Source organism: Scylla paramamosain, chromosome 32 (genome assembly GCF_035594125.1).
Source record: "Scylla paramamosain isolate STU-SP2022 chromosome 32, ASM3559412v1, whole genome shotgun sequence".
Classification (NCBI taxonomy): Eukaryota; Metazoa; Arthropoda; class Malacostraca; order Decapoda; family Portunidae; genus Scylla; species Scylla paramamosain.
In genome coordinates, this window is record NC_087182.1 from 407,760 (window position 1) to 435,000 (window position 27,241).

The following is a 27,241-nucleotide window of genomic DNA, read 5'->3' on the forward strand; positions in this document are numbered from 1 at the left end:
AGCTGAAAAAACTTACGAAACAGAAACAGAGAATCATATTGAAACAGTTCGGGTGATGACCACTGGTGGCGAAGTAAACAGGTGTAGGCAGCCGCTGCAGGCTTATTGGTGAACAACAGGTTCTGTTCCGCTGGCGTCAGGTAGCGGCTGCTACAAATTGCCTATGATAGCGTTGGCGCTCGTTAATAACCTAACAAGCGCTAATCTACCATAGCGCTGCGCTCGTAAACACCCCTAACAAAAACAATCTTAGATTAGAGAAAAATGTTGTCATTTTTTTTTCTTTTATAGCAGTTAAAGAAGAAAAATGGCGTAAAAAATTTATATATATATATATATATATATATATATATATATATATATATATATATATATATATATATATATATATATATATATATATATATATATATATATGAATTTTTTTCAACGATTGTAAAGGGCAGTAATTCAGATTTCTGTTTCTTTCGCCAAAATGCATTGATAAAGCACTACATCAACACAGGCCATTTTTTTTCTTATCTTGAAAACATATCATGACCTACAAAAACTCCTCACCTTCCAATTGTGGTGGGGCATAACTGGGCACTCCGTCCAATGAAGATCTTGTTTCCATCTATCATAGGTGCTCAGGCAGCAGCCTGCACTGCTCTGCAGCTCAGCACAACTGCCAATTTCCTGACAGTAACGACACTAACGAGTAGGAAGTAATTGACTGACTGCGAAAAGTTGCCTACTGCCTAGAGCCTAGTTGGGGGGTGGTAGTGGCACGCTATGGCACACGTCCCAAGACACCAGTGACTGTCCTTCCTCACCCCTCCCCATGGCTTCTCTCTCTCTCTCTCTCTCTCTCTCTCTCTCTCATCTACTAGTTTTTAATGATTTACAACAGCTGGGAAGTATAATTTCTTTAGATTTTCTGGAGAATCTACCAAAATTTAGCAGATTAAGGTCATACTTTGGGATTTCTTGAGGTCATGCCGCCTAAACTGCATGACTTATGCCTTCTCTCTGCACATTGTGATGGCAGGGACAGGTGAAAACAGAATGTGTATACTATGCAAATATAAATTTTGACAAACTATAGGAAAGAAGGTAAAATTAGAGTCCAGAGCTAGGATACACACTGGCTGAAGAATGATGAGTGTTTGCTGAGACTGTCTCTTATGTACGTCTGACTGTCTGCCAAATCTCTAATGCATTGTGTGGTGAGTTAAGGTGCTCAGCCCAGTGAAAGCCCTCTAGGCCTCATGAATTAAGCATCAAGCAACATGCTGCATGCTGGCATCCTCAGCATTTTAATATGTTAGCATCATAACTACATGTGCACTACCTATATAGTACTCATATAGGTGGCCTGTGATGTATTGTATGTGATAGTTTCAGGCTAAGAGAAAGTATGATGGTGGAACTGATAATTTTCATGCAACTGCAGAGCATCATCATCATCACCAGTATCGAATAAAAACTACTACAATTAGCCACACATAATTGACATTATTACTATAAAAGTACAATTACTGTAGTCAGCAGATAAAACAATGGTATTACAAAAAGTACATCCACTATATATTAACTTTTATATGTTAGACAGCTGGTGTGGGTTGTGCTCTGAAGTATCCTATTCTGTTATACTTCATTATGTATGCCATTAACATAAAAGTACAATTCTAGTCAGATTCTAGTATTTGAACTAAATGTTCAAATACTTTTCAAACAGACCTTAAATATAAAAACATAATTTCATGTAATTAAGACCATTACAGTATGAAACACATAGGAAAAATCCTTAATATTTCAGGAAAAAAGGAATATGGAGAATATGCATTTTATTCATTTAAGTAGGTGGGAGTAATACAGTGTAAGCATATACATCTAGGTATTGCATAATGCCCAAATTCATAACATTTATAATTTTCATGAACCATATGACAACTTTAGATGCAAAGAAAAACTTCACAATGAGAGATTCTCTCTCATGTTAAAAAAATCTTGTTACAGCCATAGCCATTTCTATGCCATCAAAAAGCTAAATAATATTGTCACCTTTCATTTTTCTGTACCTGTCCACAAGTTAAGAGCTACTACTTAACATTAATCAAGTTTTCATGGAGTATGTACTCTGCTGATACACTGTAAGGAAAAATTTACTTTTCTCTCTGACTTCAGTACACACACACACACACACACACACACACACACACACACACACACACACACACACACCTTTCTATATCTATATATTTTCATCTTTACATAATCTTTGGCAATATATATCTTACAATGTATATGAACACTATAGTTACATTATTATTTACAACTTAAAGCTCTAGTGAAAGGTTTGCAGTTGATCTTTACTATTGCAGTAACTGGAGTTGTATGAAAGAGCTGATATGAAATAGTACTTCAGTTTTCTAAATTGCAGAAGAGTAAGTAACATTTGACTGCTGTATTACATAATGATCACTTCATTAATACTTTTGGTACACCTTGAGCAGTTTTCTTAACTTTGCCATGTGACAAATCCTTCTTGTGCATTAACAGTAAAAGTGGTTTGGTACTGAGTAGTGGGGATGGGAGCAGAGAAGTGCATGCTGGGACAAAGGTGACTGTAGAACTGGAGACAAGACCATGTGAAGGTGAAGGTGTGTGTGTGTGTGTGTATGAGAGAGAGAGAGAGAGAGAGAGAGAGAGAGAGAGAGAGAGAGAGAGAGAGAGAGAGAGAGAGAGAGAGAGAGAGAGAGAGAGAGAGAGAGAGAGAGAGAGAGAGAGAGAGAGAGAGAGAGAGCTAAAGGTAAATGCTTGAAGGTACAGAAATTTTGCTCAATACTCTTCATATTGACACTGTGAGATTTGCAACTAGCCAGTCTCCAAAGGTTTTTGAATTATTACCAAAAGAAGAAGATACGTACCATGATGAAACTTTCAGCAGCATTTGTAAACTTACAATAAAGCTGAGTATTTCAAAATAAAAACATTCCTTTCAAGAAAACTAGTGAGGTATGGAACACAACGTAAATCATTACTTATGAAAGGCTACATAAATTTTATTTATGTAACTTTGTCACTTTGAATTTACCCCTTCATTGGCATTTTAAGAGACAGGAATTGTACTGGGAATTACTAGATGTAGAAGTAATTTTCATAGTCATTGTAGGAGTGTGCTCTGCGGGTCCTGGTGGCAGAAGGCAGCTCATCTCCATCATCGTCCACTGGGGTTTCTATCAGGTCAGCACTCTGAGTCCATGGCAGCTGTAATTATATCCACCATTAGTAAAATGATGCACTGAAGAAACTTCAGAAAAGGATCATGTTCTTTTCAGTTATGTAAGGTCAATATTCATGTGAGGCAAGCAACACTACAATCTCAATGTAGCTGTAATTATCCAGTATTAGTAAAATAATGCAATGAAGAAAAGTCCAGCTGGGACTGCGTCCTTTTCAGGTTATACAGGTAGCGTCAATATTCGTGTGTGGCATGCAACAGTACACTTTTATCATTATTCATTGATTACTGTGAATCAGAATGAGAACAGTGCAGTTGTGGTCTGTAGCCAAATACTCTCTGGAGTCCTGCTGAGATACTGCTTGGAATTCATTCACTCTACCTTCATCACAAAGAGCCAAGGTGATGAGTGAGCTGTACAGAACTCCACTGTCAAGAACCTAAAGAAGTCCTGCTGCCATCACCATGCAGGAACTGAATGCCTCCTCCTCCTCCTCAACTTATTTTGTCTGTGTTAGTGCAAGTGGTTCTGTGTTCAAGCAGACTGATGCAGGAAAAGCATGGTGGAGTCTACTTAATTAGTAAACAAAAAGAGACAAAATACTTCTACCTTTCGTCTTACTGCTGTTGACCTGAAGGAGGATGATGCTGGCCTGCGAATCCTTAAAGGAGGAGATGGACACTGCTCCTCCTCCTCCTCTTCTGCCTCTTCCAGTTCATGCACACTTGTACTCTTGTGATAGTTTCTGTTGATAATCTTGTTGTTGTTATTGCTACACTTGCTGTTACTCTTGTTGATATTACTGTTGTTATTATTGTTATTGTTGTTGACAGCTGGGGTAATGGCAGGCATGTTGATAGTCACTGTTGAGGTTCCATTGGGGGAAATGGTGATGGTGGTGGTGGATATCAGGCCGTCCTGGGAGCCTGCAGTTTTGGAGTCAGTGCTGGCAGAAGGGGAGGAGGAGGCAGGAGTGTGACTTGTTAGCACTGGAGTGTTCTCGGCTGTCCGGTTAGAGTTTGTTCTCTTTGTTGATGCACGGCAAACTGACCCTCTAGAAATTGAGTGTGATTTGTCATTAAGGTGGACAGCAATAGACCATTGTGATCATACCATACCAACCAAAATCATTGGAAAGTCACTAGAAATAATTTAAACAGAATTACAGGCTATTTTTGAGGACATGGACATAGAAGTAAAAATTATTTGGCTGAATTACCATTGCTTGAGAGATTACAAAAAAAAAAAAAAAAACAATACCAACAAAATCAACTACAATCAGAGCTACTTATGAGGTGGTGGTGGCCTGGTGGTCAGCATTCAGAAATAGCAATGTCAGGGACCTGAGTTTGAGTTATAATGGAAGCTGGCTATTTTCCAAGCTACCAACAAAGCAATAACAACAAAACTGCAATCAGAGCTACTTATAAGGTGGTGGCCTAGCTGTGGTGGCAATCTCAGGGACCTGAGTTTGAGTTTTGCCAGAAGCTAGCTTCTTCTTGAGCTGTCACTGAGGATCCCAAGAATACCTACATACCTCCTATCAACACTATCTTTGACAGCTGCATCAGGAAGCTCTAGAAGGTAGCATGAGTCTCTGCAAAGGTGTGTATGCTGCCACCTTATTCCATGTGTATTCACAAAAGATGATTGAGAAGGAAAGATTGAGAGGATGTTCCTAGCTCTCTTGTTCCTTTCCTTTCAGTCACCTTTTGGTAATATGCAGGGAATACAGTGGCAATATTCTTCCAGAGGGGTGTTCCTAATTCTCTTACTCTTTTCTTTCAGTCACTTTTTCCTAACATGGAAGGAATAGAGAGGCAACATTCTTCTAACCTGGCTGTGAAGTGCTTCCAAGCTGTGTTCTTCCCTTGAAGATCACATATATGGTGAAATGAGAATAGAAGCTACATCATTTAAAACTTATCACTGGCCAAATGCAGACCTTCCAAGAGGCATGCATAGTAGAATCAGGATGGCTGAGTGTGTCAAAGGATGTGATGTGGGATTGGGTTGGGGTGAGGCAGGGAGTGTGGCATGTACTCATGATGGCTATATATGACAAGGCTGTGTTACCTAAGTGTGGCAAGGGATGTGATGTGGGCCCGAGTAGGGGTGAGGGAGGGAGTGTGGCGCACCACCAGACATGCGTGATCTCTGGACACCCATCGGGAGGTGAGCCGCAATGGCCTCTCATCATGGTGCAGCTTGCGCTCCCTGCCATCGTTGCGCCGCACCTGGTGAGACACTTGTGTTCAATGGGCAGCTTTGTGTATGCAGTGCATCCTACATGCTCAGACACAGGCACAAATTATACACAAGAATGTGTCACTATGATATGAGATTTGGGTGTAGAAATTTATCAATGCACTGCAAGAATTAATCACTTCAGTTTAACAGTGTTTATGCTTTCCAATTCTTGGCTTCACAATTATTGCCACAAATAGTGCATATAAAAATCACATAGTACATTACACAGGTAGTCGATTACATCACTTCATCTTAATCATAAGAACATAAGGACATGAGAAAACAAGGGAAGCTGCAAGAAGCCATAAGGCCTACACATGGCAGTCCCTGTATCAATTAAAATACAATGGGCCCTTTTTTCACCTTTTTTATTGCCCTTTAATTAGTTTGCTTTATGTACATAAAAAAAAGGAAAGAAAAGAAATTCCTGCCAAAATTAACCTAGAGATTTCTGAAAACTATAAAGCATGAAAAGCAGGAACAAATTATTGCAAAACAAAATACTAAACTTAAAATTGAGATAAAGGTAGCAAAGACCTGAGGAACTGTGATGTACCTCATAGATGGAGTAATTCTTGATGTTGTCCTGAATGTTGTTGCAGAGAAGAACAAGTTGTGCCAGCTCCTCACAGGTGGTCTTGTCACTCACTAGCAGACTCTTGTACTGAGACTGAAAGGGAACAATGGAATTAATGCATGTTTGCCAGGAAATAATAGTTCTGCACAAAACCAGTGGATGGAAGGATGACAACAAGAAGGAAAGGGAAGAAGAGAAGAAAAGGGGAAGAGAAAACATCAAAATTAATCTACACTATTGAATTTGCTTATTCTGGTTTTTGAAGGCTATACTTTAATTACTATACTTCATATATGAGGGAAAGAAAAGCACTAATAGAAAATTATTAATGCATAACTGCTCATTAATTCAGAGAACTTCAATATAGAAGGAAAGATTATTCTGTTGAATTTTATCATTTTGAGAGATTCAACAACAAACCAGTATTAACAAAACCAACTACAATCACTGTTACTTTTACATACCACACTACTACTACATTTCCTCCTGTAACAATACTAGTACTAGTCACTATCATTACAACTACTTTTACAACAGTAACAATTAGTACTATTGCCATTATCACCACCACTACTACTACTACTACTACTACTACTACTTCTATTACTACTGCCATTACTACCACTGCTGGTACAGGATCCACCCTGGGCATCAGTGCCCCAACAATTAATACTACTGTCATCATTACCACCACCACCCCACCACCACTAATACCACCACCACCACTACTACTACTACTACTGTTACTACTATTACTACTATTACTACTACTACTGTTGGTATGGGACCCACCCCGGACACCAGCGCCCCATCGTAGACACGCACAAGGCCGCCTGGACGCATCTTGAGAGCGAGGCGGGAGTCCCCTCGAGGGTAGCAGGACTGCAGCTCTGCTGGCCTCGAGTCGTCCTCCAGAGTCAGGATGGTTCTCATGATGCCTCCTGTATGGGAGAGTCAGGTGTTAGTTACAAATAATAAGTGGAGTGATGTGTTTCAGGCAGCACCCTTTGTCTCTCTAGTATTCCAACTAACTACAAACTGTGAATGTGAAAATATTTGATTGTACTCATTGAAGAACTTAAGAGTGTAAGAACCAGCAATGAGAGTTGGAGGCAGTCCCTACCTATGAAGAAGGCAAATGAGGGGAGGATGGAAGTAGCTGACTGAGGATGTTGCAATGGATGTGTGGGGTGACAAGAGGACAGGATCACCAATACAAGGATAAGAGGAACAATAAAGGTGGCAGAGGTGTTGAAGAAGGCACAAGAAGTGAGACAGATGTGATGGACAAAATGATGAGAAAAGAGCACTGGAGTTGGAAGTACAGAGAAGGAGGGAAAGATGCAAGATAAGATATATGCAAAAGAAAGAACTGAATCAGGAGATAAAGACTGGTGGAGGTGACTCAGCAAACACAGCAACCTCCCCCCCCCAAAAAAAAAAGATAACAAAACTGATAAAGAATTTGACATTTACTTATATTCACTTGTAACAGATATAACAGTAATAGTAATAGTAATATGGATCTGTCACCTGTTTTCCTGACAGTTACTTCCATGGTGAGGTAGAAGAGGTTAGGATCTCTGTGTTTCATCTTGAATTTGGACAAGATGGACTGAACCAACTCTCTGCAGGTGGTGCTGTAGGCAATGCACACTGTCTTGTATTCCATGTCTTGCATCAGGCAGCGGACCCATACCCGCACCGTGGTCTGAGGGGAAGGCAAAGTGGATTAGTATATAGCCAAGACTCTACCTCATGTGTGACTAGCCTTCATATCCTTAAACATTTTGATATCCTATCTTTAACTATGCCTAGGCCAACTGGTGTGTGATTGCCAGCCTGGTAAATATATAAATATGTAAATAGATCTTTAACTTCAACTGTTTTGAGGGAGATTTCATAACACTTCTTAAATTTTGCATAATACTTTTAACTATGTACACTCTTTGGGGATTGACACCTTCATTGGTCCTTTTGTCAGCCTTTTTGTTGCCCTAGGCATTTCAAAATCCCTCTCACATAAAAAAAATGCTAGCAATTTCTAACAATCTCTAACGAAAGAAATTAGTGTTTTCAAGGAGTTTTCATGATTCTAGCAATAGCTTAACAGCATCCTACACTATCAGTAGAAAAAAAAAAAAAACATGACAGGCCACTCTAATCATATTTGTGGCCTTTAAAAATAGTCCTGCCGAGAGACCAGCAGACTTCGAACATGAGCCTGCATCTTTGTCTGTAGTGGGAATGTGGATCAAACCGATTTGTTACTTTTCAGCTAGGTGGAGACGCGACAGCTGACATTTAGCAGAGATTCCCAGTGCCTTTGCTGCATCGACAAGTGGGAATCACAAGCTAATACAGACGTGGAATGTAAAGTCCCGTTATTCCCCTGAAGCAAAACACGGCTAGGAAGTTTGTGGGGCGGGAGATTGAGGGGGTGGGGGGATTGTCGGGGCCTGGCGGGGAGAAGAGTGGGGGGGATGGATGGCGCTGCAAGGGAGATAATGCAGGGAGTAATGTAAGCCCAAGGGGAGGCCTGCAGCAAACTCCAAAGAAAATCGGGCATAAAGCAAGTTTACTCCACAAACATCTGCTATAAACACGTTATTTATATTGTTTCAAAGCACCGACTGAGATGGTCACGTGGCTTTCATGTGTTGCTTTAATGAAGGTGACGCTGAAGACGATAAACAGAGGTGTTGCAAGGCGTGTTCCGCGTCATACAGGACAGGTGCAGAGAGGCGCCTTAGGCCAGCTGAGTTATTCACGGACCTCCCCAGCCACGTCTTGTTGCCCTTGCACTTTTCCTGCCACATCCCCAGTCATCTCCAGTCCCCCAACCTGACAGACACATCGTAATTACATGGCTAAGACAGTCTGTAGGGTACGGCACACACACACACACACACACACACACACACACACACACAGTAACAATTGATGAGTGGAATGCATTGCCTGAGGAAGTGGTGTAATCAGAAAATTATGATAGTTTGAAGGACATCACAACTTCGATTCAGTTCTGTAAAAATGCAAAGAAAGTTTAACACACACACACACACACACACACACACACACACACACACTAAACGAATGAAATGCACTACCATTTGTGATTATTTATAAATGGAACATTATGACTTCGAATCAATCCTGTAAAAATGCAAAATGAGCTAACACACACACATACACACACACACACGGGAAGGGAGGTTCAGCGTGCGCACTTTTCGAGAATTTATCACCTGATTGGAGAGTGAGGATGTACGGCGGCATAATTACACACACTTGGCCCACCGAACACTTCCAATGGGTGTCTCGGCAGGAGAAAGCTAAGCTGGTAATGGATGGTAATGACGGGTTGTGTGGGAGGGCGGTGCTGTACTACTCCAGGCATCACCCCTCCCCGCCTACCCGCCCTCGAGTACATAAGGCTACCCCCGCCTCCCAGTCCACCTGCCCCTCTCCCTACCTCCTTCCTTCCTTTCAGTGTTAATTACTTCCCTCAGAACATAAAGACACAAGAAACGTGTCAAGTGCATAAGAAAATGGTAATAACCTATGAGTTTACTGTGTGTGTGTGTGTGTGTGTGTCCAGCCGTGACAAAATTATCACTGTCACCACAATTACGACACCAACACCAGATACCACACCAAACACCACGACTTGCACTGTCACTTAGAATTCCAAACAAGTCAATCTAATTCCAACTTCACCTTCAGTAAGGAAACACGACCTTGAGACATGAACCTTCGGGCAACGCAAACTTAAAAGGGAGACGAGGCCGCTACACTCCCGCCACGCCAGAGCAGATCCCCACACCCAGGACCATATTCTGAAACACTTTTGTACCGCATTTCTACTACTTCCAAAAGGCTCTAGTTGAAGTGACATGGCTTTTTAGGGTGTTTTTTTTTTTTTTAATGATTCTAGTAACAGAGTAATATAATTTCCACATTAGTAACGGGAGAAACACTACTGAAAATCAGGGTGTGACCTTGGAAAATAGTCGCGGTGAAAGAGCAAAGCGTTTCTGAATACTGGCCCCAGCCTGACACCGTGGATTCCCTCAGGAGTGGGTCTGAGGCTCTGCTCTTTTCCTTGATACTGCACGAACGCGGTGCCAACGGAAGGTTAGATCGAAACAGTCACGTAGAGAACATTATATGAAATACCTCCTAACCTCTCTCCTTGTGTGGGTGTGGGGGTGGGTGGGTGAATGTGTGTCTGTCAGCGGCGCGATAAGACATTTGAGAGGGGAGGGAGGGAAGGTGAGGGCAAAGAGCAGTGCCAGACTTGTGAAGGGTAAGAGTTGTCACCTTTGACCCACCACGCATCTGAGCCGCGCATTCCTCAAACCTTCCTTCACTCACGCCACTGCACACTCCCAAACAAACACGCACAAGGAACGAATGCAGATGAACTAGAAAATTTGGACACGAAAGATCTACAAGATCAGAAAGATGCTGGATATTTTAAGGAAACACAAGAAAACTTACAGATGTTTGAATAATATATAAAGAAATGCTGCTTCTCCCATTAAAATGTCTTCAGTACAGTCATTAATACAGATGAAAGAGGAGAGAAATGTCCATCAACTGGTGAAAACTTACACAAAATATAAATACAAGAGCAGGATCAGACAAATGTTAGCTCAGATCCTCTAAATTATAAATAGATAAACTCTAACAGATAAATACCATACTCTGAAATCGCCCACAAGTTTTCTCAACATATACATTCACCCAGAGTGCGAGGACACGTCTTATTGCACTAACCGACCTGTTGATTTCATAGTGAACTGAGAGTAAATGAATCTAGGTGATCATGCAATGTTAAGGATGATGAAACGTGCAGCGAAGAAAAAAGGAGGAGGAGGAGGAGGAGGAGGAGGAGGAAAACAAGTTAAAAGATATAAAAGAAATGGAGAACAATGATACCGATGATAATTATGGTGGTGGTGATGGTGGTGATGACAGTGATAGAGATGATGATGATTAAGAGGAATAAATGGGTGATAAAAAGCGTAGTTGTTAGTAAGATAAGAATAGAGTAGCGGGAAGGGAAAGTGTTTCGAAAGTGGGAAGAGGAGGAGAGAGAGAGAGAGAGAGAGAGAGAGAGAGAGAGAGAGAGAGAGAGAGAGAGAGAGAGAGAGAGAGAGAGAGAGAGAGAGAGAGAGAGAGAGAGAGAGAATAGAAGAGAAGAGAAGAGAAGAGAAGAGAAGGGAAGAGAACATAACAGAACAGAAAGAACAGAAGAGAAACCAAGAGAAGAGGAGAGAGAAGTTTAAGGCGAAGATTCTGCAGGAACATAAAAAAAAGAAAAAAAAAAAGGAAAAGAAAAATGTTAGTAAGGACTCGGGGACAAGTATGGCTGGGTGTGGCTGTGACGCGAACACTGGCCAGCCACCGCACCGTAACACTGGCGCCTTTCCCTGTAGTCTGAGTGAACACTGCCGAGACCTGACCACATGGAGAGGGAGAGTTGGAGAGACATGTATACGAGAGTTGGGAGGGAAGCGAGGCGTGTTTGTGGAGTGGGTGCGGTCAAGAGGGACGAGGAGGAGGAGGGACGGAGGGAGGGGTGAAGGAGGGAGGCTATGGGAAATGAAATAGAGCGAGGGAAGAGAGGGGAGGGAGAGAGGGAGGAGTATCGCTTTATACTATAGGGAGAGATGGAGGGGGAGAGTAAAGGGAGTGTTACGTTGGAGTACAACAGAGTGAGAGGGAAGTATGGGAAGAGAGCAGCGTGTTAACACTTGGGGGAAGGAAAAGGAGTGAGAAAGTGGTGATTAGAATGTTTAGTTTAAGATTAGCGACCCTGTGACACTTGTACCTTCATTTGAGTAATCCTCCACGACTTTACTCATGGCAAAAATAAAACTACAGCCACCAAAAATCAGTGAAATACTCTATAACTTCTTTCGATATTGTATTCTACGTAAGCAGAACATTTTATCAAACCTGAGAAGCAATAACAGTGATATCTGATGTAGAAGTATATGGAGATTAATACGTACATGCACAGACAAAGCGGTGGAGACAAAGATAACAATAAATAAAACTCGTGGTCCAACAAATAACAGGGAGAGAGTCAGGCTGAAAAAGACGGACCAAGGGTGTCTTCAGTTACCCTCGTTCCCAGGCCAGCTCACGCCGCCCCCCCACCCCACCGTGCCTGTCCTCAACTCCACCCACGCCCCGATCCGCCCGCCCACCGCAGCCACCTGTCCGCCCCTCACATCATTAGCAGCGGACCTGTCAGACTGAGCCGGTGGGTGAAGAGTCCATAATGCACCGCACTCACTCTTGTCCCTACACCACCAGAAGAAGGCACTTGCGGCGAGGCTATTCTGCTGGACTACGGGACGACCTACTGCTCTCTCTCACTCACTCTTCCATTCCCCACCCTCTCTCTCTATGGACGTGAAAGCCCTACATATCACACCCGTGACAGCCTTTATCAGCCCCATCTGGCATCTGACCTCGTCTTTGGCAAGCCTTCACCCTCGTTAGCCTCTTCCCTTCCCTCCCTCGTTCCCTTCTGCCGCAGGGCGATGCTCGTTACGTCAGTGAAGTAATGGACTCAACAATGTCACGGATTGAGGGGACAAGAAGTATTGCCCTCAAGGGGTGAAGGTGCCATCCTTGTAAACACATTACAGCTCCAGGAATGGTGTCACAAGGGCCGCATTAGAAGGCATTAACTGCTGTTGCTGCTACTGTTTCACGCTTGCAAAACAGGAAGACACACACCAGGCCAGGTATTGATGGGCACTTATTGTTCACCTTCCCTGTGTCACATTGTCTTGCAAAAAAGACTTTACAAAATTACAAAACACGCCTGAAAAGAGCTTATCCAGGCTTCCACAACACAATACCATCTATTTTATTTTATTTATTTATTTATTTTTTTGCAGCATCTCATTCCTACTTCATCCAGCCTTCTCAACTCTGGTCAAGTCTCCATTCCTCTACCTTCCTCCACACTACTGAGTGAGGTTTCTGCAACACCTTTTCCTGCAGCATCTCATTCCTACTTCATTTTGGATTCTCACAACTCTGGCCAAGTCTTCATTCCTCTACCTTCCACATTATCACTTGCTTTACCTATTACTGTCATCCATACAAAACCTCATGTTTCGCTCCAACGTCCCTTTCTACTTGCTTTCCAGGCCACCCTTCATAATATGCTTGGCTGCGCTGAGTGTCTAGTGCTCAGCCCCTTCCCAGCCCGAGACGAAGGGCGACACCAGTAATATCGCTCATTATATACCGTCAATGGGAGGCGAGGCGACGCGAGGAGGAAGGGGAGAGAAGGACAAAGGGAGGGAAGGAGCGAGGGATTTTTTCCATTCATCTAAGGATCTTAGGGAAGGGGGAAGGTCGAATTAAGGTAGAAAAGAGCTCGTTGATGCTATTCACAGACATAACGATAAAAGGGGGAGATGAAGAATATCTAAACAAAAGGATGAGGGGGAATCATGGGAGGCGAGGCACAGCATTCGTAAGGGAAGGACGAGGAAGGATGAACCACGCACATCTCGCTGACATCAGAAGGAGGGAAGACAAATAAAGGGAAAATCAGATAAACTTAGGTCCATTTTAGCGTGTTGACAACCTCAGATAACGTAAAGAAAAAGTGTTGACAACTGCATTCCTGAGAGAGAGAAAAGACAATTTAAGACAGAAAAGTCACGTCATGATTTTTTATAGCTTGATTCAGTGCAGTCGTGTAAATGTGCGAACCGTACGCACAAATGAAAGAAAAAATATGACAACTTGATACTAAAATACGAGAAATCACGAACTTCAGATTCCATCTCGTAAAAACACAATTTAGGTGAGCACCCCTACCACCACCACCACCATCACCACCATCATCACAGCATAGAGACATCACTACATAACCTTTCACGCAGATTCCACCCACCATCCACCGCCTTGCACCACCACGCAAATTGCAGCAGCATTCTTACACCGAACACCTTCATGAGGCCACGTGCCGCCTTCCCGCAGTGTCAGGTGGTCCAGGCAAGGAGAAGGAAGGTTTCTCCGTATTTGAGAGTCCGGCAAGACTTTCACGATACACAACAACAAAGTGGGGAGTGGTTGAGCAGCAGCAGCAGTACTTCTTACCTACCGCCGCCCCGCCCCTCTCCACGCCGTTTGTTTACGTGTCGTGAGCACGCTTGGCGGCGCACCGTAAGTGGTCGGTACGCGCCTCACGCCATACGACCGCGCTCTCCAACGTTTCAACGCCTTGCCCCGGCTATTTTTTAAGAGGTTCTAGTGGAAGTTATATGATTCTAGTGGTAGGTCTACAATGTTTCAAATCCTTGCCTCTGCTACTTTTTAAGAGGTTCTTGTGGAAGTTATATGATTCTTGTGATAATTTTGCAATAATAAAGTGACATTAGTGGGAAAAAAAAATACCAACTAATGATAAATTTTCCTGACTTGAACGTTTCAACACTTTACCTTAACTACTTTTTAGGGATTCTAGTGGAAGCTATCGAGAGTTTTTATATGATTCTAGTGATCAGAGCCAGACTAATAATTTTCTTAGAGAGAGAGAGAGAGAGAGAGAGAGAGAGAGAGAGAGAGAGAGAGAGAGAGAGAGAGAGAGAGAGAGACAAACAGTGGCAGAGAGAGAGCGAGAGGGTTAGGTTAGCAAGGTGTTTGTGGTCGGGAGGAAAGAGGAGGTATAGGAGGAGAAGAAGGCAACAGAGGTAGACAAGAGAGAAGAAGCAACTTTCCCCAGTGACCTGTGAACCCTCGTGTCTTCCCTTCCTCCACCAAGCCTCGACCTCCACCACGCCGACACTGGTACACTCACACCACCTACACTACACACTCATTTCCCTTTCTCATTGCGATTAAGTTATCACGACCCACATATACGTAATCTTATCCTAACCCAAGTGAGTTTAAACGACTGGCAAACTCACATCACCTATCACCCATATAATACACTCATTTCCCTTTCTTACTGCAATCATGTTATCACCACCCACATATACATTACCTCACCCTAACCCAAGTGAGTTAAAACAACTGGCAAACTCACACCACCTATACAAGACACTCATTCCCTTTCTCACTGCCATCACAAATAAGTCATCACCACTCACATACTCTATATCCCTCTATATCCAAGACAAGGCCATCTGGTCACAGTGGGGAGAAAAAAAGGAGTAAAAACAATAACAATAGCATCAGTAACAGCCTTGTTAAATACCCGGCAAGCAAAACAACCTGCTACTTTGCTGTAATGAAGTAATCGAACCCAAGGACGCTGTAAATGAAATACGCTCGAGGCTAAACCTGCGACCATCGGGCGGGAACGGAAATGATCTAATGTACAAAAGGAAAATTTAAGGGCATCCATTTAGGGAGTAATTCCATGGTGGCAAGGCTGCTCTTTCTCTCCCCATAAGAAGAGAGGGGGACTGTGAGATTGTGAGGATGCTAAACTGGTTATCCGAGGCTGTGTGATGGCAATGGTAACTTTGCAACCTTGAGATAAAAAAAAAAAAATGAGTAAAATAAGTAAAGACGAAATGCAAATTGTGTATGAAAGATTAGGTTTGATACTGATGATAATCCGCTTAGTTCAGGTAGAAGTCATGAATGCACAAAACAAAGGAAGAAAGAAAAAAAAAGAGAAAAGAAAAAAGATAGTAAGAATAAGGGGAGAGAGAAAGAAAGAAAAAATGAAAGGAATGAAAAGAAAAAAAAAAGATAAGGGATGAAAATACAAGAAAATCAAAGAGAACATAGAAAAACAGACAAAATCCCAGAGCAGGACAAACCCACGAACCCCCACCTGACCTGTCCCACGTCCCATGTTCCCACGTAAGCACCTGTCGTGTTCTATTCCTTTCCTCACCACCTGTAGCAGTGCCTGTCAATACCCGGGATTCCTGAGGCTCATCTATAGGTCGTTCCCCCTCCCCCGCGCCGCCCTTTGCGGTCAAGACACTTTCTGCTCCGATGATTTTTCCATATTTACTTTCGTACCCTCTTTCAGTCTTTTTTTACGCTTTAACACACGACTTTCTGACCTCAAGGAAGGGAAGAGGTGCAAATATACGTCAGTTAATTTCAAATATAACATCTTCTCTCCTGTTATACTTCTATTTTTCCATATTTACTTTCGTGCCCTCCTTCAATCTTTTTTTACGCTTTAACACACGACTTTCTGAAGGGAAGTGGTGCTGACACACGTCAGTTAACCTTAAGTATAACACCTATTTTCTTCTATTATACTGCTTTTGGCTTTCCTCTAATGCTATAGTTAGTGTAGCAGTCTATAACGAAATCAAACAGAGTATTTGGAATCTATGCATCTATTACTGCTTGAAATCCATTCTAACTATTCGTATTCAGACGCTGCGGTAATGTTCTGTAACTATTACTTAACTATCAGCACTACAACTACCATGACCACCATTTACTGTCTTCATTAAGCGAGCTGGCATTCTTCTCCCTCCCTTCCTTTAGGCATTCATCTGCATTCCTGAGACGGTTGGCGTTCATATCTCCCGCGCCAGTCACGACTTTACACTGTCTTCGTGGACCAGGCGACTCCCTCCCAGTCCCTCCTTTTGTAAGGATCCAAGATGTGCAAAGGAAAGACATACGCAATTCTGCTGATAGCAGGAATGAAGTAAGGCAAAGGTGGGAGAATTAGAAGGAATTTCAGAGCTGTAGGACAAAACCTGCGTATGAATCTCTAAAAACTAGTAAATTTCAGGCTAAGATAAGTTTAGCACGGCACTTGACATCCACTTATGCACAATTCTACTGATGGCAGAAGTGAAGTAAAGCAAAGGAGAAGGGAATGACAGCTGTAGGACAAAAGTCGTGTGTGATCCTCGAACAACCAGTAACTTTTAGGCTAAGATAAGTTTAGCACGGCACTTGACATCCACTTGACTTATGCTGCAAGAGAGAGAGAGAGAGAGAGAGAGAGAGAGTACATAATCGTAGAGTCACCACATTACAGCTGGCACATAAACAAACTCAGCTGAAAGTTAGCAGGAGTAGCCACCTGGACACAGAGAGAAAAGAGAGAGGACGAGGCGGGAAAGTATTCTCTTGTAGGCTTAACTAGTGCCACTTGTTTGCTTCATCTTGTGTGACGAAAAAAAATAAATAAAAAAATAAATAAATAGATAAATAAGAGACGGACCCATAACAATGAGAAAGTAAAAGATAAGTGAAAAATGGAAAGAAAACTGAGATACTGAACAAGGATAAATGAAAGGAATGATACGGGAAGAGAATGAAAGGGAGGAGAAAAAACTGAGGTATAGTGAGCAAGGACAGATGAAAGAAAAGATACGAAATGAAAGAAAATGAAAGAGAGGAAAGAAACTGAGATACTGAGTAAGAATAACTGAATGAAGAGAGATTGAGGTGAAGGAGAGGAAAGAAAATGAGGTACTAAGTAAGAACAGATGAATAAAGAGATTAGAAGTGAACAGTAAGTGCAAAATGAGACAAGTGATATACAATAAAGACAGAATGAGGAATAATTATGAGGAAGTTTACTAAAAGATGAGAGAGATGAGACCATAGTGATGTAGATGTATCATGGAGAAGATGGCGTCATGGACCTGCCTCAGTAAAAGATCTCATATTAATGCCACTTTTTTTATATTTCTTCATCAGGGTTCCCATTGATGTGTATTCCCACGCCTGCCAACTTAGCGTGAGCACCATGAGAACAAGATGGGTGTTGAAAGGCAAAGAAAGACAAGGAGGAAGTTGCTTAGTGAGTGAGTGAGTGTGTGTGTGTGTGTGTGTGTGTGTGTGTGTGTGTGTGTGTGTGTGTGTGTGTGTGTGTGTGTGTGTGTGTGTGTGTGTGTGTGTGTGTGTGTGTGTGTGTGTGTGTGTGTGTGTGTGTGTGTGTGTGTTTTCTTATTACCTAGACAAATCCCAAGCTTGTTGTCTCAGCCTTTTTCTTTCCCTGCCTAAACACCATCGCCTCTTTCTTCATTTTTTTAGCTTTTTAACTCCTCCCAGAATCATATTTTCTTTCTGTCTTGTTACTTTCGTAGATTCCTTTCCTCATTCACGTAAAATAATATCTCTTTTCTATCCCTGCTTCATCACAACCACTTTTTCTAACTCCTCCTCTTTCTTTTCTCTCCTTTTCCTTTAAACTTTAATTCCTCTCAGTACCATTTTATCATTTCCTAACATCCATGGATAAACTTTTCCACGAACTAAAATCACTATCTACAACATCCTCATTTTATATTTGTAGGGTCTTTTTTCCTTCTGGCAGTATAGTACATCTCCCTTATTGCACACTTCTAGACCCCCTTCCTTCATCCCTTCCTTTCGTGACATCATGATAAACACCTACATAAATCACCTACATCAACCTTCTTTACTTGCCGTGTCTCTTTTCCTAACATTACAGTACATCTCCTTTACATCTCACCTCTCGACACCTTTACTTCATTCTCTCCCACAAGGATCGTCACCTCAGCATTGCTCAAGGTACCCATTACGCGATCCCACGAGAGCGTTTTTTTTATATGCCAATTACGGTTATTTGACGGAGGGTTGTAAAGGAAGGGAAGGGGAAAGGAAGGGAGGAGAAGGAAAAGGGCTGGGAGAGATTCAGGAGTGTGTGTGTGTCATAGTTAATTGTGTCCGTGTCTTGTGTGTGTGTGTGTGTGTGTGTGTGTGTGTGTGTGTGTGTGTGTGTGTGTGTGTGTGTGTGTGTGTGTGTGTGTGTGTGTGTGTGTGTGTGTGTGTGTGTGTGTGAGAGAGAGAGAGAGAGAGAGAGAGAGAGAGAGAGAGAGAGAGAGAGAGAGAGAGAGAGAGAGAGAGAGAGAGAGAGAAAATGAACGTGGGAATTTGAAATGCATGTAATCTTTCCGTGTGTGTGTAATAGCGATGGGAGAAAGGATACCGGAGTGGTGGTGGCGGCGGTGGCGATGATGGTGCTCAGTGATAGATGGGCGAGACAGAGTGCATGGAGGTGAGGATTGGATGAGGACTGCCTGCCTGGGTACGGAAGAAAAAGAAAAAAAAAAAAAAAGGTGAATTTGCTACTTGTACCGTGGTAGGTTATTGGATACCACGGAAGTTGGGATTATAAGTATGTGTCTGGTACAGTGTCGTGTTAGATAAAAAAAATAATAAATTTCAATAGTGGAGGACTATGTGCGAAATTATAAAGAAATATTAACTTTTTGGACAACTACTTGCTTTAGGAGAGAATTTAGCATATAGAGAATGTTACTTATACTAATTTATTTTCACGGTCAAGTATCAAAAAACTAATAATATTGTTGAGCAGTAAGAGAAGATGCACGTAACAAAAAGCAGTAAGGCTGTAAGCAGATACAAGTGTTGGCAAGCATGACGGGTGATGGATGTGTGGCAGGTTCAGGGTTGTAGAAAGCTAAACCAATGCTAAGGAGTGTTGGCGTGTCATCACCACCTCTCCCAAAACCTGCCAAGCTTGATCTGGTTCGGGAGGCCACATGAGAAATCGACGCGCGGCAGATTCGCTGTAATCCAAGAATCCAGGAGCCATGCAATTATAACCTGCCGCATTCTTCCGCACCTTTGTCCCCAGGAAATTCCTTCACACGAAACAATGCAGCACACCAACATATATTTCAGACTGACTTGGTATTCGCAGCTTGTTACATTTCCCACCACCTTTGCCTTCCCGCATAGGGCAGCACAACACATTCCTTTTGACTTAAAGAACCACGAGCTAAAAATACGATCTTAAAGGTTCGAGATCTCACAACACTTAATAATGATGACGTAATGACCCACTAAAGCAAAACACACGTTATATCCATTCACTTAAAGAACCACGAGCCAAAAATACGATTAAGAAACCTCGAAATCTAACGGCACTTACGTAATATTGAGGTAATAAACCGCTAAGTGATTTAAGAACAGAACAATGCGAACAGTCATTACTTAGTCACAAGAACACCTAATACCCAGTTAATTTATAGAACCTCTAGCAAGAAATATCATCATGAAGCTTCAAAATTTAACGACACTTACGTAACGCTGAGGTAATGACCCGCTAAGTGATCTAAGTAAGGGACACTGCTCACAGTCATCAGTGAATCATAACAGCACCTTATACTCAAGTATTTATTGGGCGGCGCTGGTTTATTCGGAGGATTTTGATGCAGGAAATGTCTGACGTCTTTGCTTAGTTCCGTCCACTTGACCTCAGATACCCTGTCCTCCTCCCTTGACCCCCTCTCTGACCCTCCCTGATCCCTACTTGACCCCCCTGACTCTTCCCTGAACCCTTCCTGACACTTGGGATGTCTCATAGCAGACAGACAGAAGTGGCACATATACATACACCCACCTACAAACACAAACACAAACACACACACACACACACACACACACACACACACACACACACACACGTAGAACTTTTCTTCTTCACGGTTTATAAAAATCACGTATAAAACTCTCTCTCTCTCTCTCTCTCTCTCTCTCTCTCTCTCTCTCTCTCTCTCTCTCTCTCTCTCTGAGGAGCTCGCAAGCGCGCGCGCGCGCGCGCGCGCGTGTGTGTGTGTGTGTGTGTGTGTGTGTGTGTGTGTGTGTGTGTGTGTGTGTGTGTGTGTGTGCTTCAGCCATAAACAACCTATTGTTCTGAGGTAGCGTCCTTGCTTTATGCTCTTGAGAGAGAGAGAGAGAGAGAGAGAGAGAGAGAGAGAGAGAGAGAGAGAGAGAGAGAGAGAGAGAGAGAGAGAGTGTGTACCATTACCACCTCTAAATCTCACCCGTAATATATTGTAGCATAGTAGTAGTAATAATAGTAATAGTAGTAGTAACAGTAGTAGTAGTAGTAGTAGTAGTAATAGTAGTAGTAGTAGTAGTAGTAGTAGTAGTAGTAGTAGCAGCAGCAGCAGCGGCAGCAGTAACATTATTATTATTATTATTATTAGTAGTAGTAGTAGTAGTAGTAGTAGTAATAGTAGTAGTAGCATTAGTAGTAGTAGTAGTAGTAGTAGTAGTAGTAGTAGTAGTAGTAGTAGTAGTGTTGACATTACAACAACTAGAAGGCAACCCGACATCACACACCTCCACCAACACCGAGCAATGTGTGGCAAAATTTCCCCGTAGACTTAGTGAAACGCGGCATTCTTTCCCCGTAGACTTTTCAATGCGGGCGAAATCCTTACCCGTTACCATTACGAACATTGTCGCTGCTGCTGCTGGTTTTATCGCTGCTACTATGACTAGAACAACAATACTAAATGCTACTGCCACTGCCGCCACCACCACCATCACCATCACCACCACCACCACCACTATTACTACTTGTGATGATCGGTGAAAACAGGTATGTTTCATATAGGGACTGCCAAGTGTACGAATGATTCTTGCAGCTTCCCTATTTTATGTCCTTATGTACTACTACTACTACTACTACTACTACTACTACTACTACTACTACTACTACTACTTCTACTTCTACCATTTCTACTTACTACAACTGCTGCTGCTACTACTACTACTACTACTACTACTACTACTACTACTACTACTACTACTACTACTACTGACTACTAGTACTACGTCTACTAACCACTAAATACTAACTAATAATACTACTGCCCAGACATATAAACACACACACACACACACACACACACACACACACACACGAAAAAGAGAAAATAAGGGAAATCGGTAGCTACTTTTCTTTTCCTCCTCGCGTACACACAAGACAAGGTCACATTAAGCTCTTGACATTTGACCCTCCTACAGATGAACCTTGAAAACCAGCATCGCTGGTTGAGGGTTGGGTTGGATTTCAATATAGCGGTGACAGGAAGGAAGAGAGGAAGAGAGAAATGGGAGGGACGGAGGGAGAGAAAGAAGAGGGAGGTTACAGAGAGTAGGTATGAAAGGAGATGAGGCAATCGTGTTTGTAGGAATATGGTGACGTGTGTGTGAGTGAATAAGAATTGCAAAGATAAGGTGATAATTCTTAAATGATAATAATGATAGCAACAACACCAACATTATAAATAAATAAAAGGCATATAGGTAAATATTTTCTCTTCGTTTTCTTGAAAATGACAAACTATTCGCTTGAGTTTGGCGCGAGAGACAACGCAGCAATCTCCCGCCATCACCTACGCAGTAACTCGCCTTTATATGCAGTAATTTCCCATCATAATACACGCGGTAGAAATTTTCCTTCATTACTCCGATAACGTGAACCTCAAAGCCAGTACTTGGTTCGTTATCCACACTTACTCCCAAATTAATAATGTCGGTAATTTACGCCTTTGTGTATTTCCCCTCATAAGCTTCATTATTGTTTTTCTTTCCTGTTTTTTTGCTCCTTTTCTCATCGTCTTGTCTCGTAGTCTCTCCTTTTATCTGTTCCTTATTCATTCCTAGGTTATATCTATACTACTGGAGAGCAGGATGGGAAGCAGGAAAACGAATAAAAGAATGAATTAATCTATGGCGTCGCAACATCGAATTCATATTTCACAACAAATAAAAATAACAATTTAATGTCTTAATAATATAAACGTGAATACGAAAAAAAAAAAAAGAGGAGAAGTGTTTGGAAGAGGAAGCATGGAAGACAGCACAACACATCACCACAGGCAAGTATATACTGGGTTTTGGTGTGCGGAAGAAAGGCGGGATTACTGCGACACACTTTTCATCTTCACCTCAAATGCACGTCAAGGACAAGCCTCCCCACCACGCCGCCCCCTCCACCGCCCCTTCTTCCGGCGCCGCGACGAGCCCCAGTCATCCTTTGTTTTGACGCCTGGAGGAGCTTAGTGTAGGAACGCGTGACGCTTGTATAGCCCCGCAAGTCTTTCAGGCACAGACACAAAGGACGTTCGAAGGCTTGTCCGGTGTGTTAGCTCTCTCATTTACATAATCTTACTGGAATTATCACTTTTCTATATCAACGACTGACTCCTCACTGCGCTGCCTGACTCCCACCAGCATGCCTCCACCAACATAATCAGGAGTAATAAAAGGTTCTTGGTCTGAGCCGATCAAACAGCTCTCCCCAGACGTGCCCTAACTACCTTGACCTGCAGATTCCTATTGAGTGCAGGTTATTAAGGTGACAGCCTACCCCCGGGCCTCGATCACACAGCACAGTTGATTGGTATACGAGCCACTTTCTCTCAGCCCTTCAAGGCGTCATGTCTCCAGCCTCTCGACCTGCTTCTCATCTAAGTGGAAAAAAGTGTTTGATAATGAACCTATTGGTCCTTATTAGCTATTACCAGTCAACTACAGTGTAATGGTGTACTAGCAATCAGTCACCGCAGGGAAGTAGTTGCTATACTAGTGAGAGGTCAGGCTTGTGGCAAACTATGATCTCTGATTAAATCCATATTCGAAGTCGCTGTTTCTAATGAGCATTTCCTATGTGCTTCTCTCTAGTGACATTCATCCGCCTATTCCTTTGTCTCTCATGTTTTCTTTAATGAAATGTTTTCAGGCAGCAAACTGTGACAATGTATTCATCATGAGATCAAAATGAATGAGTCACGTGAGGATGATGAAAGTAAAACAAAGAGCAATAATATGTACGACCAATCCTCTTATTCTAATGATAATTATTCATGTCCCTCTCGCGGTAGAAAACACGTGGCAGGCTACGAGAATATAATATGATCCAATGTGTGTGTGTGTGTGTGTGTGTGTGTGTGTGTGTGTGTGTGTGTGTGTGTGTGTGTGTGTGTGTGTGTGTGTGTGTGTGTGTGTGTGTGTGTGTGTGTGTGTGATGCAACTACCCTGAGCCTCCCTCGCACGCCACGTTGAGTCTTTGTGAGGCGAGGGACAATAAACCAGATTACTAAACTCATTTCTTATCCTTCTGTTTTAAAGCCATAAGGAAGCGTCGATATTATGATCAATGCATCGTGGTACTGTTTCTATGAAGAAAGGATAATAGATCGGATCAGTAAACACATTTCTCACCCTTCCGTTCTAAAACTATAAGGAAGAGCCGGTATTATATTATGTGCATTGAGTGGTATTGTTTTTCATTATTCCTTCCTTCACGAAATGGTTAGCTTAAGATTGTGTGTACATCCGGCGGGGGAGAGGAGGAAACGTGCTTTGGTATGAGTGCACGCGGATAAGGACATTTGGAAGAGAGGAAGAGGACTGTCAAACTCTCTTGTGTGACGCTGGGCGGGCAGTACAAAGAGGTGAAGCGTCTACAATAGTGTGGCCAAACTTATGTTCCTTTATATTAATTAGTCTCTGGCTCAGGTTACAGTTTGTGGTGTTAAACTTGTTATCCTCATTTGGTGCTTATCCTCCTTGTCTCCTTCCCCTGAACGCTTCCTCTTCTCACTTCCCTCTCACTTACTTTAATTTATCCTCATCCTTCCATCCATCTTTCTTCCTTTCCATCAAATTCATCGTCTTTGTGTCTTCTCATCTCCTACTGATTCCTCCTTCCTCCACTCACTTTCATCCTCCTGAGCTCCATCTCTCTCCTTGCTCCACACACTTTTATCATCCCTCCCTCCTTCCATCTCTTTTCACATACACCTCGTCCTCATTTTTCTTCTGTTTTCCTTCTCTCCTCGTGATTCATTCCTCCTTTTACTCTTAAATCCTTTACTGAAACTTCTCTTTACTTTCTCTCTTTCTTCCTTGACCTATATAAGAAAACAGTCTGCTTTATTTTTCTACTTATAAATATTTTCTCGTCATCCCAAGTCGCTTACCTCTCGTTTGATTTGTATACGAGGCTAATGACCTTCTATATAGTTCAGGTTCAATGCTCTCCCTTACATTTTTTAACCAAAGAACAACAACAAGGCATTTTTCATTATCTCCCCCCATCTGACATTCTTCGTGAGCCGTCCCCGAGTCTTCCCTCCGGACACACCATTAGCTCATAGAGTGACATGGTAAGGGAACTTATCTCTCTTGAATACTTACGGACGGTCTCGGAGTCTAAACACGTGCGGATGATAATAAGAGATATGAAAAAGGAGAAACTAAAGGAAAGGGAAATGAGACTAGTATGGAATAAAGAACGGTAAAAAGGGAGAGAAAACGGGGTCGATAGGTAAAAAAAAAAAAAAAAGGTAGGATATATAAAAGAGAGAAATTGAAGATATAAAAGAAAAATATAACAAACAAAGAAGAGGAAGGAAAGGTAAAAGAAAGTGATAAGTAACACGTGTATAAGAAGAGATAACAAAGAAAAAATAAAGATAAAGAAGAGATAAACATATTAAACTGAAAGAAAAAAGAAATAAACGTAAAACGGAATAATGGGCAGTAATAAGGAAGGTAGAAGAGGTAGTAGAGAGAAACTGAGAAATAAGAGGAAGGAAAGAGAGAACGGAACTGATAGGTAACACACGAGTAAGCGGAGTAAACACCTCAGCCGGGGACAGACAGAGCGCGTGCCTCCCGACCTGTCTGTCCGCCATCTATCTATCTACCTGAGTCTTTTATCTACTCTCCTATCTGGCCGCTCGCTTGCCTCCCTCACACCAGCCCGCCTCCTCACTGCATACCACCCACATTCCTTTCACCTCCACCCCGTCCCTCCCAGCCCCTCCCAGCCCCTGCCGCTCTATCACCACCACCACCACCACTCCTATAATCATAACGTCCACCAATGTTACTCATATTACGAACATTTATCACAAGGTTCCCTAATCACTGCTGCTGCTGCTGCTGCTGCTGCTGCTGCTGCTGCTGCTGCTGCTGCTGCTGCTGCTGCTGCTGTTGCTGCTACTGCTACTACTACTACTACTACTACTACTACCGTAAAGAAACCACAACTGTTATCACCATCGAAGTATCAGAGAGAGAGAGAGAGAGAGAGAGAGAGAGAGAGAGAGAGAGAGAGAGAGAGAGAGAGAGAGAGAGAGTAGGGGAGACAGAATTAAATAACGAAAAGGAGGAAGAAAACGGAAAACGAGTAGTGGGAGGCAGGCGGCCTTTTGTCGGTCACTTTGCGAATGTAGGTTACGTATCCGGACCCGGCGTGCCTGGAGGGGAGGGGCGGCGGGGGTGCCTGCAGGGAAGGAGAGAGGGAGAGGGAGAGGAAGAGAGGGAGAGAGGGATGGAGGAAATGTAGGAGCAGGAATGGAATGCGGCAGGGAATGGAAGAGAAGTAGGAATCTAAGAATGGAGAGGGAGAGGGAATGTGGGAGCGAATGAAGCAGGAAACTTGGAATGTACAAGGAATGGAATGTGGGAGGAAACCAAGAAATTGGTCTCTTGGAATGTATGAGTAGGAACTGAAGGTGAGGGGGGGGGATAAAGACGCAAGAATCTAGGAATGGGGAGAGGGAGAGGGAATGTGGGAGGGAATAAAGAAGTAGGAATTTAGGAATGGAGGGAGTGACAGAGAAATGTATGAACAGGAATGGAATTAAAGTTGGAACGAAGTAGGAATCTAGGAATGGAGAGAGGAGAGAGGAAATACAGGAGTAGGAATGAAGAGAATTATATAGGAATGGAATGGAGAAGGGAGGAGGGGAATATAAAAGAAAATGAATAAGCAGAAACTGGAGGAAGAGAGAAAAAGAAAAATCAAGCATGAAAAAAGAGAGGGAGGTAGAGAGGATGGAATGAACGGAGAGGAAGAGGAGGAAGAAAAGAAAGGAAGGAATAATAGAGGGAAGGAGGAAGGGAGGAAGAATAATAGAGGGAAGGAGGAAGGGAGGAAGGGAGGTAGAGAGAATGAAATAAATAAAGAAAACGAAGGAAAGAAAGGAAGGAAGAATAGAGGGAAGGAGGAAGGAAGGGAAGGAGGGAGGGAAGTAATTAGGTGAAACAGTTGCCGACAAGTTTCAACGATACACGTCAATATGGTTAAAATATATTTCCTTTTCCTTTGTTTTCCTTCTTCCTCCTCCTTCTCTTCCTCCCCTGAACCCTTCAACACCCCCCCCCCCCTTCCCCTGCTACTCCTTTCCTTTCTCACTTCCTCCCTTTCTTTCTTTTAACAATTTGGCGTTCCTTCCTTCTTTTCATCTTATTAGTCCTTCCTCCTCTCTTTCTCCGTATCTACCTTCCTCATGTCTGATTTTCGTTATTTTTCTTCTTACTATTTTTTTTCTTTTCTTTTTAGCGGAATTTCAACGATTTGTTGTTTCTTTCCCCTCTTCATCTTACCAATCTTCCTTTCCCT

General features: G+C 42.5%; 1 protein-coding gene across 3 annotated transcripts in view; it reads right to left on the bottom strand.

Moving 5' to 3' along the window:
• Window positions 1–1,814: 1,814 nt before the first annotated feature.
• Window positions 1,815–27,241, bottom strand: part of LOC135088947 (ankyrin repeat and ELMO domain-containing protein D-like) — a 37,688-nt gene continuing 12,261 nt past the window's right edge. For 2 of the 3 annotated variants that reach the window (XM_063984028.1, XM_063984027.1), the window contains exons 4-9: window positions 7,588–7,765; window positions 6,847–6,995; window positions 6,034–6,147; window positions 5,304–5,464; window positions 3,837–4,281; window positions 1,815–3,252 (exon numbers count right to left, since the gene is read on the bottom strand). In XM_063984028.1, coding sequence (XP_063840098.1) covers window positions 3,124–3,252; window positions 3,837–4,281; window positions 5,304–5,464; window positions 6,034–6,147; window positions 6,847–6,995; window positions 7,588–7,765 — 1,176 coding nt within the window. In that variant the 3' untranslated portion in view covers window positions 1,815–3,123. Of the gene's footprint in view, window positions 3,253–3,836; window positions 4,282–5,303; window positions 5,465–6,033; window positions 6,148–6,846; window positions 6,996–7,587; window positions 7,766–8,325; window positions 8,349–27,241 lie in introns of those variants that run through there. The other variant, XM_063984029.1, reaches the window with a different exon arrangement.